The sequence below is a fragment of the Phoca vitulina genome, unplaced genomic scaffold (assembly GCF_004348235.1).
Source record: "Phoca vitulina isolate PV1807 unplaced genomic scaffold, GSC_HSeal_1.0 scaffold68, whole genome shotgun sequence".
NCBI classification, from domain to species: Eukaryota; Metazoa; Chordata; class Mammalia; order Carnivora; family Phocidae; genus Phoca; species Phoca vitulina.
The window spans coordinates 965,791-980,199 of record NW_022589771.1 but is presented as its reverse complement, the minus strand read 5'-3'; the positions used below and the strand labels follow the sequence as shown (position 1 = coordinate 980,199).

The 14,409-nt window shown below is 35.8% G+C and overlaps 1 protein-coding gene and 1 non-coding gene across 12 annotated transcripts in view; both read right to left on the bottom strand.

Moving 5' to 3' along the window:
• Window positions 1-14,409, bottom strand: part of TTC3 (tetratricopeptide repeat domain 3) — a 118,357-nt gene that overhangs the window by 51,834 nt on the left and 52,114 nt on the right. For all 11 annotated transcript variants that reach the window (XM_032392649.1, XM_032392651.1, XM_032392653.1 and 8 more), the window contains 7 exons: window positions 11,329-11,463; window positions 10,600-10,680; window positions 8,119-8,231; window positions 5,227-5,347; window positions 2,661-2,783; window positions 1,784-1,885; window positions 365-457 (listed from right to left, as the gene is read on the bottom strand). In XM_032392649.1, the coding sequence (XP_032248540.1) occupies window positions 365-457; window positions 1,784-1,885; window positions 2,661-2,783; window positions 5,227-5,347; window positions 8,119-8,231; window positions 10,600-10,680; window positions 11,329-11,463 (768 nt within the window). The remainder of the gene's footprint in view (window positions 1-364; window positions 458-1,783; window positions 1,886-2,660; window positions 2,784-5,226; window positions 5,348-8,118; window positions 8,232-10,599; window positions 10,681-11,328; window positions 11,464-14,409) is intronic.
• On the bottom strand, window positions 7,199-7,301 carry LOC116624619. The gene has a single exon (XR_004297927.1). It is a non-coding gene; the product is annotated as a U6 spliceosomal RNA (small nuclear RNA).

Below are 14,409 nucleotides of genomic sequence, written 5' to 3'. Positions count from 1 at the left end.
TCCCATATAGTGAAGTGAAAGGTAATCCTTCAAAACACTCTTCCCCCTTCCTAAGAACTCCACCCTTGTTAATACCCGTTAAGTTTACTGGGGATTAAGAAAACAAGATTATCGAAAAGAATAAACACAGTAAAACTAAAATGTAAAAAGTCTCCTCTTTTAGGAAATGAAAGAATGTGAGAATCCTTCATTGCAAAGATACATTCTGACATCCTAATATTTCCTATATTTTCTTAAATTAAAGAACATTTCTCCTGGAAAACACAAGATCTAAATTGTACAACTTCCCAAATATAAATATTTTAAAAGTTATAAACGTTTTGGTTAACAATTTGGTAATATTTCCCCTCTATTAGATACTTACTTCACATTTAACTTGACCACCACTGCTGAAAATGATAATCTTAGAAATGATTCCTTCACAGTCAGGGGTAAGACAAATTCCTTGTAGAAAATCCTATTTGATTAAAAAAACAAGTGCTATATCTTAGAATAAATCTATATATGTATACCATTTTAACCATTAGGAATAGTCAAGATATGTCTAAAACCTCCTTTAGGGAGGCAATGAAAGTCCCTGCTCCTTGTCTTCTGACTTTCAGAGCCTCCCTTGTAGAAGGAATATACTTTCAGCTGTAGGGCTGACCACGTGACTTGCTTTGGTCAATGCAGAGTGAGCTGACATAACGTACATATGTCCATGCAAAAGCTTTAAGAAACACTGAATAGACTGGCCATTGCTCTTTACTCTCTGCCACATGAAGATGTTCCGGTCACTCTTCAACCTCAATTCAGAAACAAAGAACACAGCTACACAGACAAGAGCTGCTGACCCACAGCTGCAGAACTCTAGGACAATAAACGTAAGCAAGAGATGAACTTTTCTTACTATAAATCAAGATACTTGGGTTGTGTATTACTTCCGTATATCCTAGTGCAAGGTGACTAATTTACAGGGAGTATTTTAACTCACGGGAATGGTTAAGAGCACTAAGGGTGCATGTGTAACTAGAGAAACTGAGTTAATGTCAGACAAAGACATAGCAAAAGTGACTCAATGGCAACAATTATTTGGTTATATCATTGTATCTTTAGTTAACTATGTGAAAATGCATAAAATGTGAGAATTTATTTCTACCAAACTTGAGTAATTCCTCTTGCTAATAAATACCTAGCACAAGCACCTTACTCTTTTCTCCAACAAGAATAGGGGCTTACATGAGTTTTCTTAACTAATGATGTGCTACATGCTAGCTAATTGAACATAATAATGAAAATAAATTAATTAATTAAAAAAGGAAATGGTTTTCTTTTCTTTTTTTTAAAGTCCATAGCTTATAGGAATCAGAAACGAATGCAAATAAGATTACAAAATTGTGCCTTCTCTCAAGGTATCTAGCTAATGGTAATTAACATTATTATCTTTCTAAATTAAGAAAAACCACAATGAGAAGTGGCAGTACTAAGTTTGGAGAAAATAAAACATTTGAGGCCCTAATTCTACAACAGAACATTAACATCATTTAAACTTTTATTTTTGATAAGATTCCTAATATAAAAACTGGTTAAACAATTTATTAAAGGCCTCTATGGTTATTGCCCTTATGCCAGTATAAAATAAAAAGAAAAACTGATTTTCTACTTTATCATTTAAAACTTTTTAGTTATGTTTAGAATGCACAGAGAGGAACTTATATTCACTAAAAACTTTTCCTGAAGATTCTCAGGGAAAAAAATCAACATAAATTAAGCACACTACAAAATCCAGACTATGTGAACTTACCTTGTCAATTTTATCATTAAAAGTTGTTGTTTTCAACTTCTTCCAACAGTTCATGTGAAATTCTATTTTACAGTATTGGCAGCAGCTGATTCGTATAAAACCCTAGGGGTTTAAAACAGTGTTTAAATACACATTTAAAGATGTCTACACATACACACTCTTCGTTCACAATCACAACACACGTATTAAGATAAAGGGAGAGCTGTCTGCATTAACCAGGCAAATATAACTAAACATCACATTCTCTCCCGGGAAAGTACAATACTTCTATACCCCTAAACGCCTAGTGCTAGAGACCGAGAACTTGACTGACCTACTCATTTCCATAGCGTACAGACGTATTATCCTTTACAGTATCAAATATTTTATAAACACTCATCTGATCTACTAACCAGGGAGAATAGGCAGTAACTATCTTCTTGAATAAACTAAGGCCCAGGAACTCAATTAAGTGCCAGACCTGGTTACAGACTTAGGTCTCCAGGAGATAATTCAGTGGTCACAACAGCCTTTAGATTCCTGGACTCAAATTTTACAAGAAATTAAAATTGCAACCAGTCAGAAGTAATAATCTCATTTTCTTTCCTGTGCTCCTAAGAAATAGGCAAGTTATATGAACAGTGGCTAGAAAGGGGAAATAGAATTAGCTAGCCTGCCTTCTAAGGTGACTACCCCTGCACTCAGTGTTTACTTAGTGGCTCTGGGTTCCCAAATGAGATGATGCAGACCTATAGAAGTCCAGGGGATAGGGTAGACAAGAGGACATAAAACTGCCGACAGCAGAGAACTTGAGTACCTCCAGTTACAGAATTTGTTCTGAATCCATTTTAAGGCACAATTCTACAAGTTACTGTCCTACTGTACATTCATTATGTACCTTGAAGTCTGGATCAGTTATATATATCTGGATTTTGGAATATCCACGGCACTTCTGATAGCAACAAATGGCATCTGGCACTGGAGGGAACCTGCATTCTTCAATAAATTTCTCTAACAGCATCTAAAACAAAAATAAACAAAAATAATATCACAACACTAATTTGTCAATAAAAATACTTATGATTTCAATAACTTCTTGCCATCAAAATACTTTCAGCATAGGAATGAATGACAAAATGTTTTTTAGCGAAGAATAAACTACATATAACTTCTAAAGTTTTCCTTTTTAAAGATTTTATTTATTTGAAAGAGAGACAGAGATAGTGAGAGAGCACAAGCCAGGAGGAGAGGGAGAAGCAGGCTCCCCACTGAGCAGGGAGCCGAACCTGGGGCTCGATCCCAGGACCCTGGGATCATGACCTGAGCCAAAGGCAGATGCTCAACCAACTGAGCCACCCAGGCGCCCCTTAGTTTTTCTTTTTTAGAAGGACGTTGATACACGGGGCACCTGGGTGGTTCAGCTGGTTAAGCGCCTGACTCCTGATTTGGGCTCAGGTCATGATCTCAGGGTTGTGAGATTCTCTCTCTCTCGCATGCACTCGTGTTCTCTCTCTCAAAAAAAAGGCTGATAGACATATCCAGAGATAAAGTTGGAAAAAAAAGACTGAACAGGAAGTTTCAGAATTTCAGAGTCAGAATCAAAACCTTATCCCATGTTATTATTATTATCATCAAGCCTCATTTGACAAGGTATAATAGCTCTTAGAAATGTCCTTTAGGCACTCAGAGGGAGTTAGATGAGGTAGAAAAACCCTTAGGAATCTACCCTTCTCCTCCTTCCCAGTGTCACTTCACCTGGGATCCTACCATCCTGATTCATCTTGTACATTCCCTGAAGAATTATCCCACTGCCACTGAAGCCCCCAAGACCCTTGTGCCATGCTTCCAGGGCCTGCTTTTTGTTCTCAAGAGCTCCTCTGTCTCCACCCCAATCTACTATAAAGAGAACATCAGTGATTTTTTTTTTTTAAACAGTTTTGTTGAGCTATAATTCACATATCACACAATCTACACATTTAAAATGTATATAGTTCAGTGGCTTTCAGTATATTCACAGTGTTGTACAACCACTGCCTCAGTCTAAATTTAAACAGTCTCATCACCCAACAAAAAACTCCATCCCCATTAGCAGTCCCTCCGCATTTTCTCCCAATCCCCAACCCCCTGAAACCACTAATCTACTTTGTCTCTAAATACAGATTTGCCTATTCTGGAATTTTTGGATAAATACAATCACACATGTGGCCTTTTGTGTCTGGCTTCTTTTACTTAGCATGTTTTCAAGGTTCATCCATGCTGTAGTACTTATCAGTACATTATTCTTTATGGGCAAATAATATTCAATTGTATGGACAGGCCACTGTATGGTTTTATTTAACAACTCATCAGTTGATGGACACATGAGCTGTTCCCACTTTTTACTATTATGAATAGTGTTGCTATAAACATTCACGTACACATTTTTGTGAGAACATATGTTTTCCTTTCTCTGTATAAGTGTAGGAATGAAACTGCTGGGTCATACGGTGACTCTATCTTTACTCTACTGGGGAGCTGCCAGACCATTTTACATGTCTACCAGCAACATACAGGGGTTCTGATTCAGAGACCTATCCAGAGATATGTACCAACACTTTCGACTGTCTGCCTTCTTGAGTACAGCCATCCTAGTGTGTGAAGTTGTATCTCATTATGGTTTGAATTTGCATTTCTCTGATAGCTGATGCTGTTGAACATCTTTCACAGGTTTATTGGATATTTGCAGAAATTCTTGGCAGATAGGTTTATTCAGATCCTTTGGTTACTTTTTCATTTATTTTTTATTTTTTTAATTCCAGTATAATGGCTACTTTTAATCAAATTCTTTTTATTATTGAGTTTTAAGCTTTAAAAGCTTTAGCCAAAAGCAAGTTCTGTATACATGCCAGGGTTCCCCACAAGTAAAGGCCTACTCTAGTCAATCCACACATAATTTAGTCTTTCCGGAACTAGCAAAGCATCCTATGTCTCTGGATACGAGATCAAATTTATATTTTCCAAGTCCTCAAGTGCCATCTTAATAATTATAGTCACTATGATGAAACAACAATGCTATACCTTTCTCTAAGTACAAGCAGTAAATCATACTACTTAATAATGAATGCTCTGAAATCAGAATGCCTAGATGCAAGTCCCACCTCCACTACTTCCTAGCTGTTTAACCTTGAGCTCATCACTTAATGTCCCTAACTTAATCTTCCTCTTCAGTAAAATGAGAATAATCATAGTACTCATCTTGTAGAGTTGCTGTAAAGATTAAAGGTATGATAAATGGAAGCTGTGTGACTGGCACAAAGGAAATATTTAACAAATGTTAGTGATTCTCACTAGTCTTTAAAGGGAAACACATGTGGGGATGCTGAGGACAGAGTGCCCCTACCTCTTTGTCTTCTGATACCCGAGTCAGTCAGTGCAGATGGGCTTTTCTAATTAGTAAGAAGGTCTCTGAAGAAATAAATGGTTACCTTTATTTTCCCCGGCTGAGTCTCTTCAATAATCACATTACTTGTGGGCCAAGTTAACACTCCAGGAAGACGACAAATCAAGGTTCTTGCTTTCTCAAAATGATTGAGAGCTTCTAGAAATCTAAAGTCATAATTATGAAGAAAGAAGGTATTAAAGCTGTGATAAGAATTTTCATTCCCCACAATAAAAGTTACAGAAATTTCAAGTTTACTAATAAGAGTACATTTGATAAATCATTGTTCAGAAATATTCAATGGAACCTCTATGTTCTTTAAAAAAAGAACAAAGGCATGTTGAATCACTATATTGTACACCTGAAATTAATATAACACTGTATATTAAAAGAATTAAAATAAAAACTAAAAAAAAAGAAGGCATTATTCATTGTTTGCTATAAAAGTAATTAATATAAACAATAAATCTGCCTGGACACTGGCTTTATTATGGTAGGTGCATACTAGTCCTTTTAAAGTTGTAATTTATTGGGACGCCTGGGTGGCTCAGTTGGTTAAGCATCTGCCTTTGGCTCAGGTCATGATCCCAGAGTCCTGGGATCGAGTCCTGCATCAGGCTCTCTGCTCGGTGGAGAGCCTGCTTCTCCCTCTCCCTCTGCCACTTCCCCCTGCTTGTGCTTGCACTCTCTCTGTCAAATAAATAAATAAAATCTTTAAAAAAAAAGTTTCCAACAATTAAAACAGAAAATTGAATAATTTGGTTGTTTCATTTTTGTTTCATTTACTAAGCTAATTAGATTCCTATAGAGAAATGACAGCCCTTCACTTCAACTAATTAATCATAAATATATTTTTTTTAAACTCAACTCTATTAGGACATCTATTAGTAAAAACCACTCTTCTGAAAAAAAATCTAAAGAGATCATGTATGCTGGACTTATTTCAACCATAAAGCAGTAAAGTATTTTAAAAGAATAAGTGGGTATGTAAATTGTTTTAACTACATGAAACGTTCTGATTCATGTTTTTAAAAAATGTCAATAGATTCCCAGAGTCCATTCAACAAAAGAATATTAATACACTGGATTATAAAGTTAACCAAGTCTTTATTATTCTCTTCAGACTAGAGAGGAAAGGTTTCTTGCTTTCTCCAATCTTGAAATGATTTTCCAATTTAAGAACTTTTTTTGCCTATGGGTAAGAAAAATTCACCTGCAGAAAAGCTAGACCACCATCAACCATAAAATGACAGATAATAGCAGGACTTTACCAGAAATTGCACATTACAACAGCAAAAACCAACATATCAGACACTGAACCCCACACCACATTATTTTGAAATTAAAATGTAAACGCTTTTCAAAATGGCAAAGACTTTTTCATTTACCATAGTTCCCATGACGTTACACATTTATGATATATTCCTAGATCTTATGAATAATTACATGTGACTACTGCATTAAAAACGTATATCTTAAATAAGTTATGCCAAGCTTTGAAATTAATTTCATTTGCTGTTCCTATACAGATGATTGCTAAATCCTCACTATCCCTCCCTCTACCTGATTCTTAATATAATTCAGCCTGGTCACACAGTAACTTCTGGAAGTAAAAGAACTTTCTTTAATCTCTAAAAAATCTATAAAGGAAGTTCTAGGCACATTCCAAGACTGGGTTCCCAAGAGTCCCAAAGGTCTGATAAAATTTCCCTTGGGAGCACCTGGCTGGTTCAGTCAGAAAAGCATGCAACTCTTGATCTCAGGGTTGTGAGTCTGAGCCCCAGGTTGGGTGTAGAGATTATTTAAAAATAAAAATCTTAAGAAAAATTTCCCTAAAAGGACAGGTGAAAATTCAAGATTAAAAGCTATGAATGATATTCAATCAGTCAATAATTATTTATTTATAAAGTAATCTAACACACCTACCAATATATTGGGTGTTAAATGCAGGAACAGGGAGATTTTTGGTTTTCTTTTTGTTATTGTTGTTTCACAGTTAATGATAGTTTTATTGTGCCAAATATATGGAACGCTTCACAAATTTGTGTATCGTCATTGCACAGGGCCCATGCTAATCTTCTCTGTATTATTCCAATTTTAGTCTATGTGCTGTCCAAGCAAGCAGTGAACAGGGGAATTTTTTTTAAAGCTCAATGCATAATCCTATCCCCAAAGGGTCATACAGCAATTTGGGAAGATAAGACATGAAATGCTTGCAGAACAACTACATACTAAACTTTGAGTAGGGATTCCAACTATAGAAAAAGTTCTGAGAAGAGATTTTTATTCCTAACTCATGATGTCTTTGAACAGATATCTATCTCATATTAAAACCACTTCATACAGGTTTTTGAGTGGAAACAGATATTTTGGTAACCAAAAAATTATACAATCAGACTTGTAAAGCATTAATTTATATCAATTCAGTCACCATTTATAAGTGACATATACTAACAGAAAAAATACAAAATCCTTTGTGTCAAATCATTTTGTTCCTGACTTTCTTATGAGACTGAAAATAAGGAAGCACTAGGAGCTGAACTGATTGGCCATATATTTTTTTTTTTTTTAAGATTTTATTTATTTATTTGACAGAGAGAGACAGTGAGAGAGGGAACACAAGCAGGGGGAGTGAGAGAGAGGGAGATGCAGGCTTCCCGACGAGCAGGGAACCCAATGCGGGACTCGATCCCAGGACCCCGGGATCATGACCTGAGCTGAAGGCAGACGCTTAATGACTGAGTCACCCAGGCGTCCCTGATTGGCCATATTTTAATAATTAATGATATAGAAATGCTGGTCCTCCAAGCAAACGTGATGATAATAGTTTGCCACAGAGAAGATAACAATATAATTCCAGAAAAGGGACCTCCACTACAACAGGAGACTTCAACTGAGTTATCCAACCTGAGTGTAAAAGAGCATAATTTCTACTAACCTGTTCTTCTTCAAATATACTTTTCCAATTCCACAGTAGGCCAAGCAATCAAGTCCCTCATTGGGGTAGTGTTCAATCATCCTCTTAAACTGGTTTTCAGCTTCAGATAATTCCTTCAGTAGCAATAAAAACAATGATCACTTAAACTGCAAAAGAAACACTGGAACAGATTTTATCTGAAGGTCAATATTTTGTGTAATATTTGTGTAATATTACAAACAACTGAATATCCAAAAATTTCTGTGGCAAAATTAAACCTTCTGCATTTTATTTTCTTAGCAAATATACAAATTTTGACCATAGAATATACAGAGACACAACCAAAGTGATCTGGCTTGAGAATGAAAAATTGGTGTGGAACACGTCAGACGACACATGAGCACTTACTAATACACAGAGAGGGCCTGGTATGTGCTAACACTAAAAGGTGTGAATTCGTAGTAAAAACACTGACTAAATGCAAGCATACCATGACATATATCCTCGCAAGTGCTGCTCCCTTGGGATATAGGCACTCCAATAATGTTACCCACAATGTTTTGTGGCATAAGAAAGATAAATGCTCTGTTTTAAAAATAGTGCTTTAGCAAAAGCTTTACAGAACTTAGAGTACATTCTTTTGAATATTCTCAATAGTAGAAACTTCTGTGCTTAGAATGAATTCTGTTTTGGAAAAAACCCAGAAGAAACAGTTCAAGGTAACCCTGGTAACCCCATTGTGGGTGAAAAAGGAAATGTCACTACAAAATGGGAGTTTATAAGAAGCTTTGAGGCCAGTTCCAAAGGAGGCATTCCAAAAATGTTTTAAGAGCTGTACTGGAGCAAACATACTGCTTACTTCGGGGGCTACTCTGAATGATGACATTCTTTTAAATGTCCAAGTTCTATCATACCTGGTTTTTTTTTAATCAGTCTCACTAATTCAAAGTAAATCACAAACGTAGTGAACTATTTCTTCAATTCTGATAAAGCAAAACATGATATTTATTATCACTCTGCCAAGAACAGAAGAATTGAGATCATGAAGTCCTGTCTCCAACAATCTTTAGAAAACAGAATTAGGCCTTAATGGAACACATTCATCTGTCACCTCACGAACAAGGAAAGAGGCATGTAACAAGTAAAATGAACCTCGGACACTGTAAACCACTTTGAGAGTGGAACCTAAAAGATGATTAACCTTATTAGGTAGCAGTTAGGGTTAAGCCTTCATTTAGCCAAGGAAGCTTGGAGGCCAAGTTGGCAGAAAGGATATATTATACCTGAGGTAATTCTAGAGCAATTTTAACTTTTATTGAAAACTGAAAACCACAGAAAGCAAATTATAGCTCACACCTGAACAATGCAGGGGTTAGGGGTGCCCCATGCAATGGAAAATATAGGTATAACCTTTGATTCCCCCAAAACTTTACAACTAATAGCCTACTTGACTAGAATCCTTATCAATAATATAAAGAGCAAATTAACATGTATTTTGTATATGTATTATATACTGTAACCTTATAATAAAGTAAGCAAGAGAAAAGAAAAAAATCATAAGGAAGAGAAAATACATTCACAGTACTGTATTCTTTTTAAATCCATGTGTAAGTGAACCCATGCAACTCAAACCGGTGTTTTCAAGGGTCAACTGTATAATGCTGTGCAGTGCAGATAGGCACACCTTCCAGAAGAGCACTGAAGGACCGTGAGTAATGGAAACCATGTGTGTTCACACCTACACGCTGACTGTATGTGGTTACGGGAAGTCTGCACTCTAGAAGATAATAAAATACCCAAAACCACGACCCAGAACTAAGAGATCTTAACACAAAGTTGAACTCTCCTTTCTTAATCTCCCCAGGCCCCTTCCTTCCTTCCATCACTAAATGCAAGCATTATCTTAAACTAGGCTAGCCTGTGGTTTTTTTAACCTTTACAAGAGGCAGAGATAGTCATAAAGAATATATGCTATTGTTCTGTATGTTTTCCAAATTGTACATAAGTGGTTATCACAATGTTTGTTATGTTCTCCAACTTGTCTTTTTCACTCAACGTGTTCTCTTAAATCTGTGATGATACAGATTTACTTTTTATAACAAATAAAAAAAATTCCGGGCTCCTGGGTGGCTCAGTCGTTAAGCGTCTGCCTTCGGCTCAGGTCGTGATCTCAGGGTCCTGGGATTGAGTCCCACAATGGGCTCCCTGCTCAGCGGGAAGCCTGCTTCTCCCTCTCCCACTCCCCCTGCTTGTGTTCCTATCTCTCTCTCTGTCAAATAAACAAGTAAAATCTTAAAAAAAAAAAATTCCTACTGGTTGTCTGGCATAGCTTTTTTATAATTGGATCACATTTTCTTTTTAATAAAAACAACACAAATTAAACAGGTATTTCAGAAGAAATTATCAGAAAGAAATAAGCCAAAGAGTCAAAACTATTTTTTACCTATCTTCTAAAATTAATGGCATATTTTAACTGTTTATCATCTCTGTTACAAATCTTACCTCAGGCTGTCCTATTCCAAGGAGAGAAATAGCAAGTCCGTAGACTACTAAGACATAGTTAATCATGGCCAGGTTCAATTGCTGTCAATAAAAATGCTCCAGTTAAAAATCTGAACACAATTTTGCCCAACTTGCATCATACCCACCTGTTAGCCACAACAGAAAAAAAAAAGTGTAATGAAATCTCTCTAATCACTATGATTGGGACAAAGGCCAAACAGAATTAGAAAATATATTTTATAAAGATAATGCAGTTATACTAAAATCAAGTATTTAAAACACAGAACCATTGTCTCAGAGTTCCTTGAAGGGGTGGTTCATAGCAAATTAGAATAACCAAGTCGTCAAGTTCTTTTGCATATAAGTGGGTACTAGTGACAGATTAAGACATTTGCTTACAATCCTGGATAAACTATGGACCTAGCTAATTCTTTCTGCATGAAAAGATGTGACTAAAGCCAAGTCCAAAACCTCGATTTAGTACTTTTGTAGAAGCAGCCAAGCGTTCTAATGAACACCAAGTAGGGAGCAAGGAGAAAGTCAGATACTGCGTGCAACCATGAAGACTGAATCAGAGTGTCACCTGCTTCTCACAGCCTGGGGCAGATTCAGCTAATCTTAGGTAGGCCTAAGGTACATTAATACAATGATGTTAAAGCCTTGGTTCTCCTCTACAAGCACCTGAAATGCACCTGCACTGATACACAAACTGTAAGACGGCACTTTTACCTTTATTTTTTGAGGATCTAAACCGTTGAGCAGCTCCGTGAAGGCCTGCGCAGCACTTCGGCAGCGCTGCTCCAACAGAGCCGTGTAACCATCCTGGATCAGGCTCCTCAGCATCTTCATTATATTAGCAAAATCCTGCAGAAGAAGAAATTCTATTAAGTAATCCAGAGCTACGTGTGTTTAGCCAAAAATTTAAGATGCAAAGTTCATCATAGGGCAGTTATATTGTATAACTGATCACAAAATACGTAAATAAATACCCAAAGCTGCCCTTTATGTGTCATACTCCCTTCTCTACACAGCATTTTTCCAGATCCCGCTTCACCATCTTCTTTCCAACATTCCTACTGCTACTCATGACAAGAAAGGGTAGTTCATTTTATGCTACATGGTTCTATGCCTTGCTCACTTTTCCAGATTGAAAAGACAGCATTTAGAAGTTTTAACAGCACAAACAGCAGAGGACACCAGCCACCATTTAAATAACTGTATGGCTGACTAGAATTAAGTTAAGAACAAGCAATCAATTTACTGATCACTATCAGATTTTAACATCTACCCTCGTGCTCTGGAACAAACCTTAATTCTCAGCAAGAAAGGATATTTCAATCTTTGGCTCTACTTCTGCCCAACATGCACTTGAATAGAACTCAATAAAATTATCAGGAAAGATATTACAGGTTAAATGTAAAGGGAAGAGCATAAGAAATAAAAGACAGAAACAAAAGTGCTATAATATACCTTGAATAAAGTGAGAAAAAAACTTTATCTTTGGATATATATGTGAACTTGCACTACAATCTGAATTCAAGTTTTAGTTACATGGCAATAGCCATCAGCCACAAAAGTTCCATAAAAACTAGATAGACTACAGATTAAACCTAGATTTCCTCACTCCTTGCCATACATGTGTACACCATTCAGGAAAGCAGAAAATGCAAATATGCGTGTGATATTCCTCACTGTTCCTAACAGTAAAGATCCAAAAGGAGGCCCCGTTGCACAAAGCACAGAGGGAAAAGCAGTTTGGTCACAATTAACAAAAGCTGTTTACTGGTTTTCATCCAATGAATCAAAGTTTAGGAGAACTTTCCCCCAGAATACACACAGAAAAGGGCAGCTCTCCCATAAACTTGGTATTTACTATAGTATTTAAAAAGCTCAAAGATAGCTTGTATTTATGTTAAGACATGAATTTTAAAAGTTATAGATGATGATGTGCTATCCCCACAAATAATAGTTATTAACCTTGAATGAACTGATTCCATTTTAATCTCTTTCACATTCTAGGAAAGAGAGACATATAAGCTCATGTTTTCATTAAAAATTATTTCTCTCAGGGACGCCTGGGTGGCTCAGTCAGTTGGGCATCCAACTCTTGGTTTCCGCCCAGGTCGTGATCTCATGGGTCATGAGATTGAGCCTCATGTCGGACTCCACATTCAGCATGGAGTCTGCTTGGGACTCTCTCTCCCTCTCCCTCTGCCCCTCCCCCCACTCACGGGCACATGCTTGCTCTCTAAAATAAATAAAAATAAATCTTAAAAAAAAATTTATTTTTCTCAGTACATACAAAAAACTACCGTGGGTACTAAAAGCTCCATAAAGTAGGCTGGGTTGCAGTGCCATATACCCAGTCTCTCTCAGACTTCAGCACAGACAGGGGCCTGACCAAAAGTGTGTTGAATGAACAAGGGAAGGCTCAAAAATAACTATCATACTTATTTAAATCACCTCTGATCTTCCCAGGTTGTCTTTTCTATTCAAGTCCTTCACAGTTTTGAGAGTCAGTAAAATCAATGTAAAAAGACCTAATTTTAAAATCTCCAAATGTCAGAAATTCTAAAGATGCTTTTATGCAACTGATTAGAAATCTGTTTTCATAAACTGCTTGAAACATGCTTCATTCCTCCAGTCTTCTGTAAGATATTTGTCATATATACCTAAAATAGTTAACTGAATTTTAAAATGACCTCCATATTAAAACAAGTATTGTATTCCATATGCTAATATACATTTTTAGGAATGAAATTTAAATCCAATATTCTATTTTAGAAGAAATAAAACTGTGTTTACATAAAGGATTAATTGTCAAAGCAGACTCCTATGAATCATGTTTACCCAAAAAAGACAATCTTTTACTTACTACTACATAGTCTACAAGTGTTCAATGACTACAATAGTGACCAGCCATGGTTCTGTAAATTCTGGATTTCATCGAGGTTTCTATTTCTTCTTGAACCAGTTTTTGTAAGTTGGATTTTTCTAGGAATTTGTCCATTTCATCTATATACATTTTCAAACTTCTTGGTATGATGTCGTTCATAATAGTATTTTTACGTATTTGTAATATTCAAGGATCTACAGTAATGCATCCTTGTTCATTCTTGAAATTGTTTTATAATGTTTTCTTTTCTTTCTTTCTTAATCAGTTGCAACACCACTGTGTAAATTTTATTTATACTGGCAAAGAATCAACTGTTAGCTCTGTGGATTCTTCCTTGTATGTTTCTTCCCAATTCATTATTTTCTACTTTGATCTCTATTAATTCCTTCCTTCTACTTTCTTTGGGTTTATTTTTCTTTTTTTCTAGCTCCTGGGATAAATACTTCATTAATTTTAAAAGTTTTTGTTCTTTTAATACATACATTTAGCTTGATAAACTTCCTTCAAAGTAATCCTTTAGCTGTATCCCTTGCATTTTTTAGAAGACTTTTTCTTTTTAGGTTTACAACAAAACTGAGAAGGAGGTACAGAAATTTCCATATACCCTTTGCCTCCTCCCATGTATACTCCACTATCAATATCACTCATCAGAATGGTATATTTTACATATCTATATTTTTTATTGAAGTATAGTTAACATACAATGCTATACTAATTTCAGGTATACAACATAGTGATTCAACAATGCTAAACATTATGCAGTGCTCACCACAATAAGTGTAGTTACCATCTGTCATCAGCCAGAGTTATTACAATATTATTGACTATATTCTCTATGCTGCACTTTTCACCCCATGGTTACTTATTTCTTTTCTTTTTTTTTTTTTTTTTTTAAAGATTTTATTTATTTATTT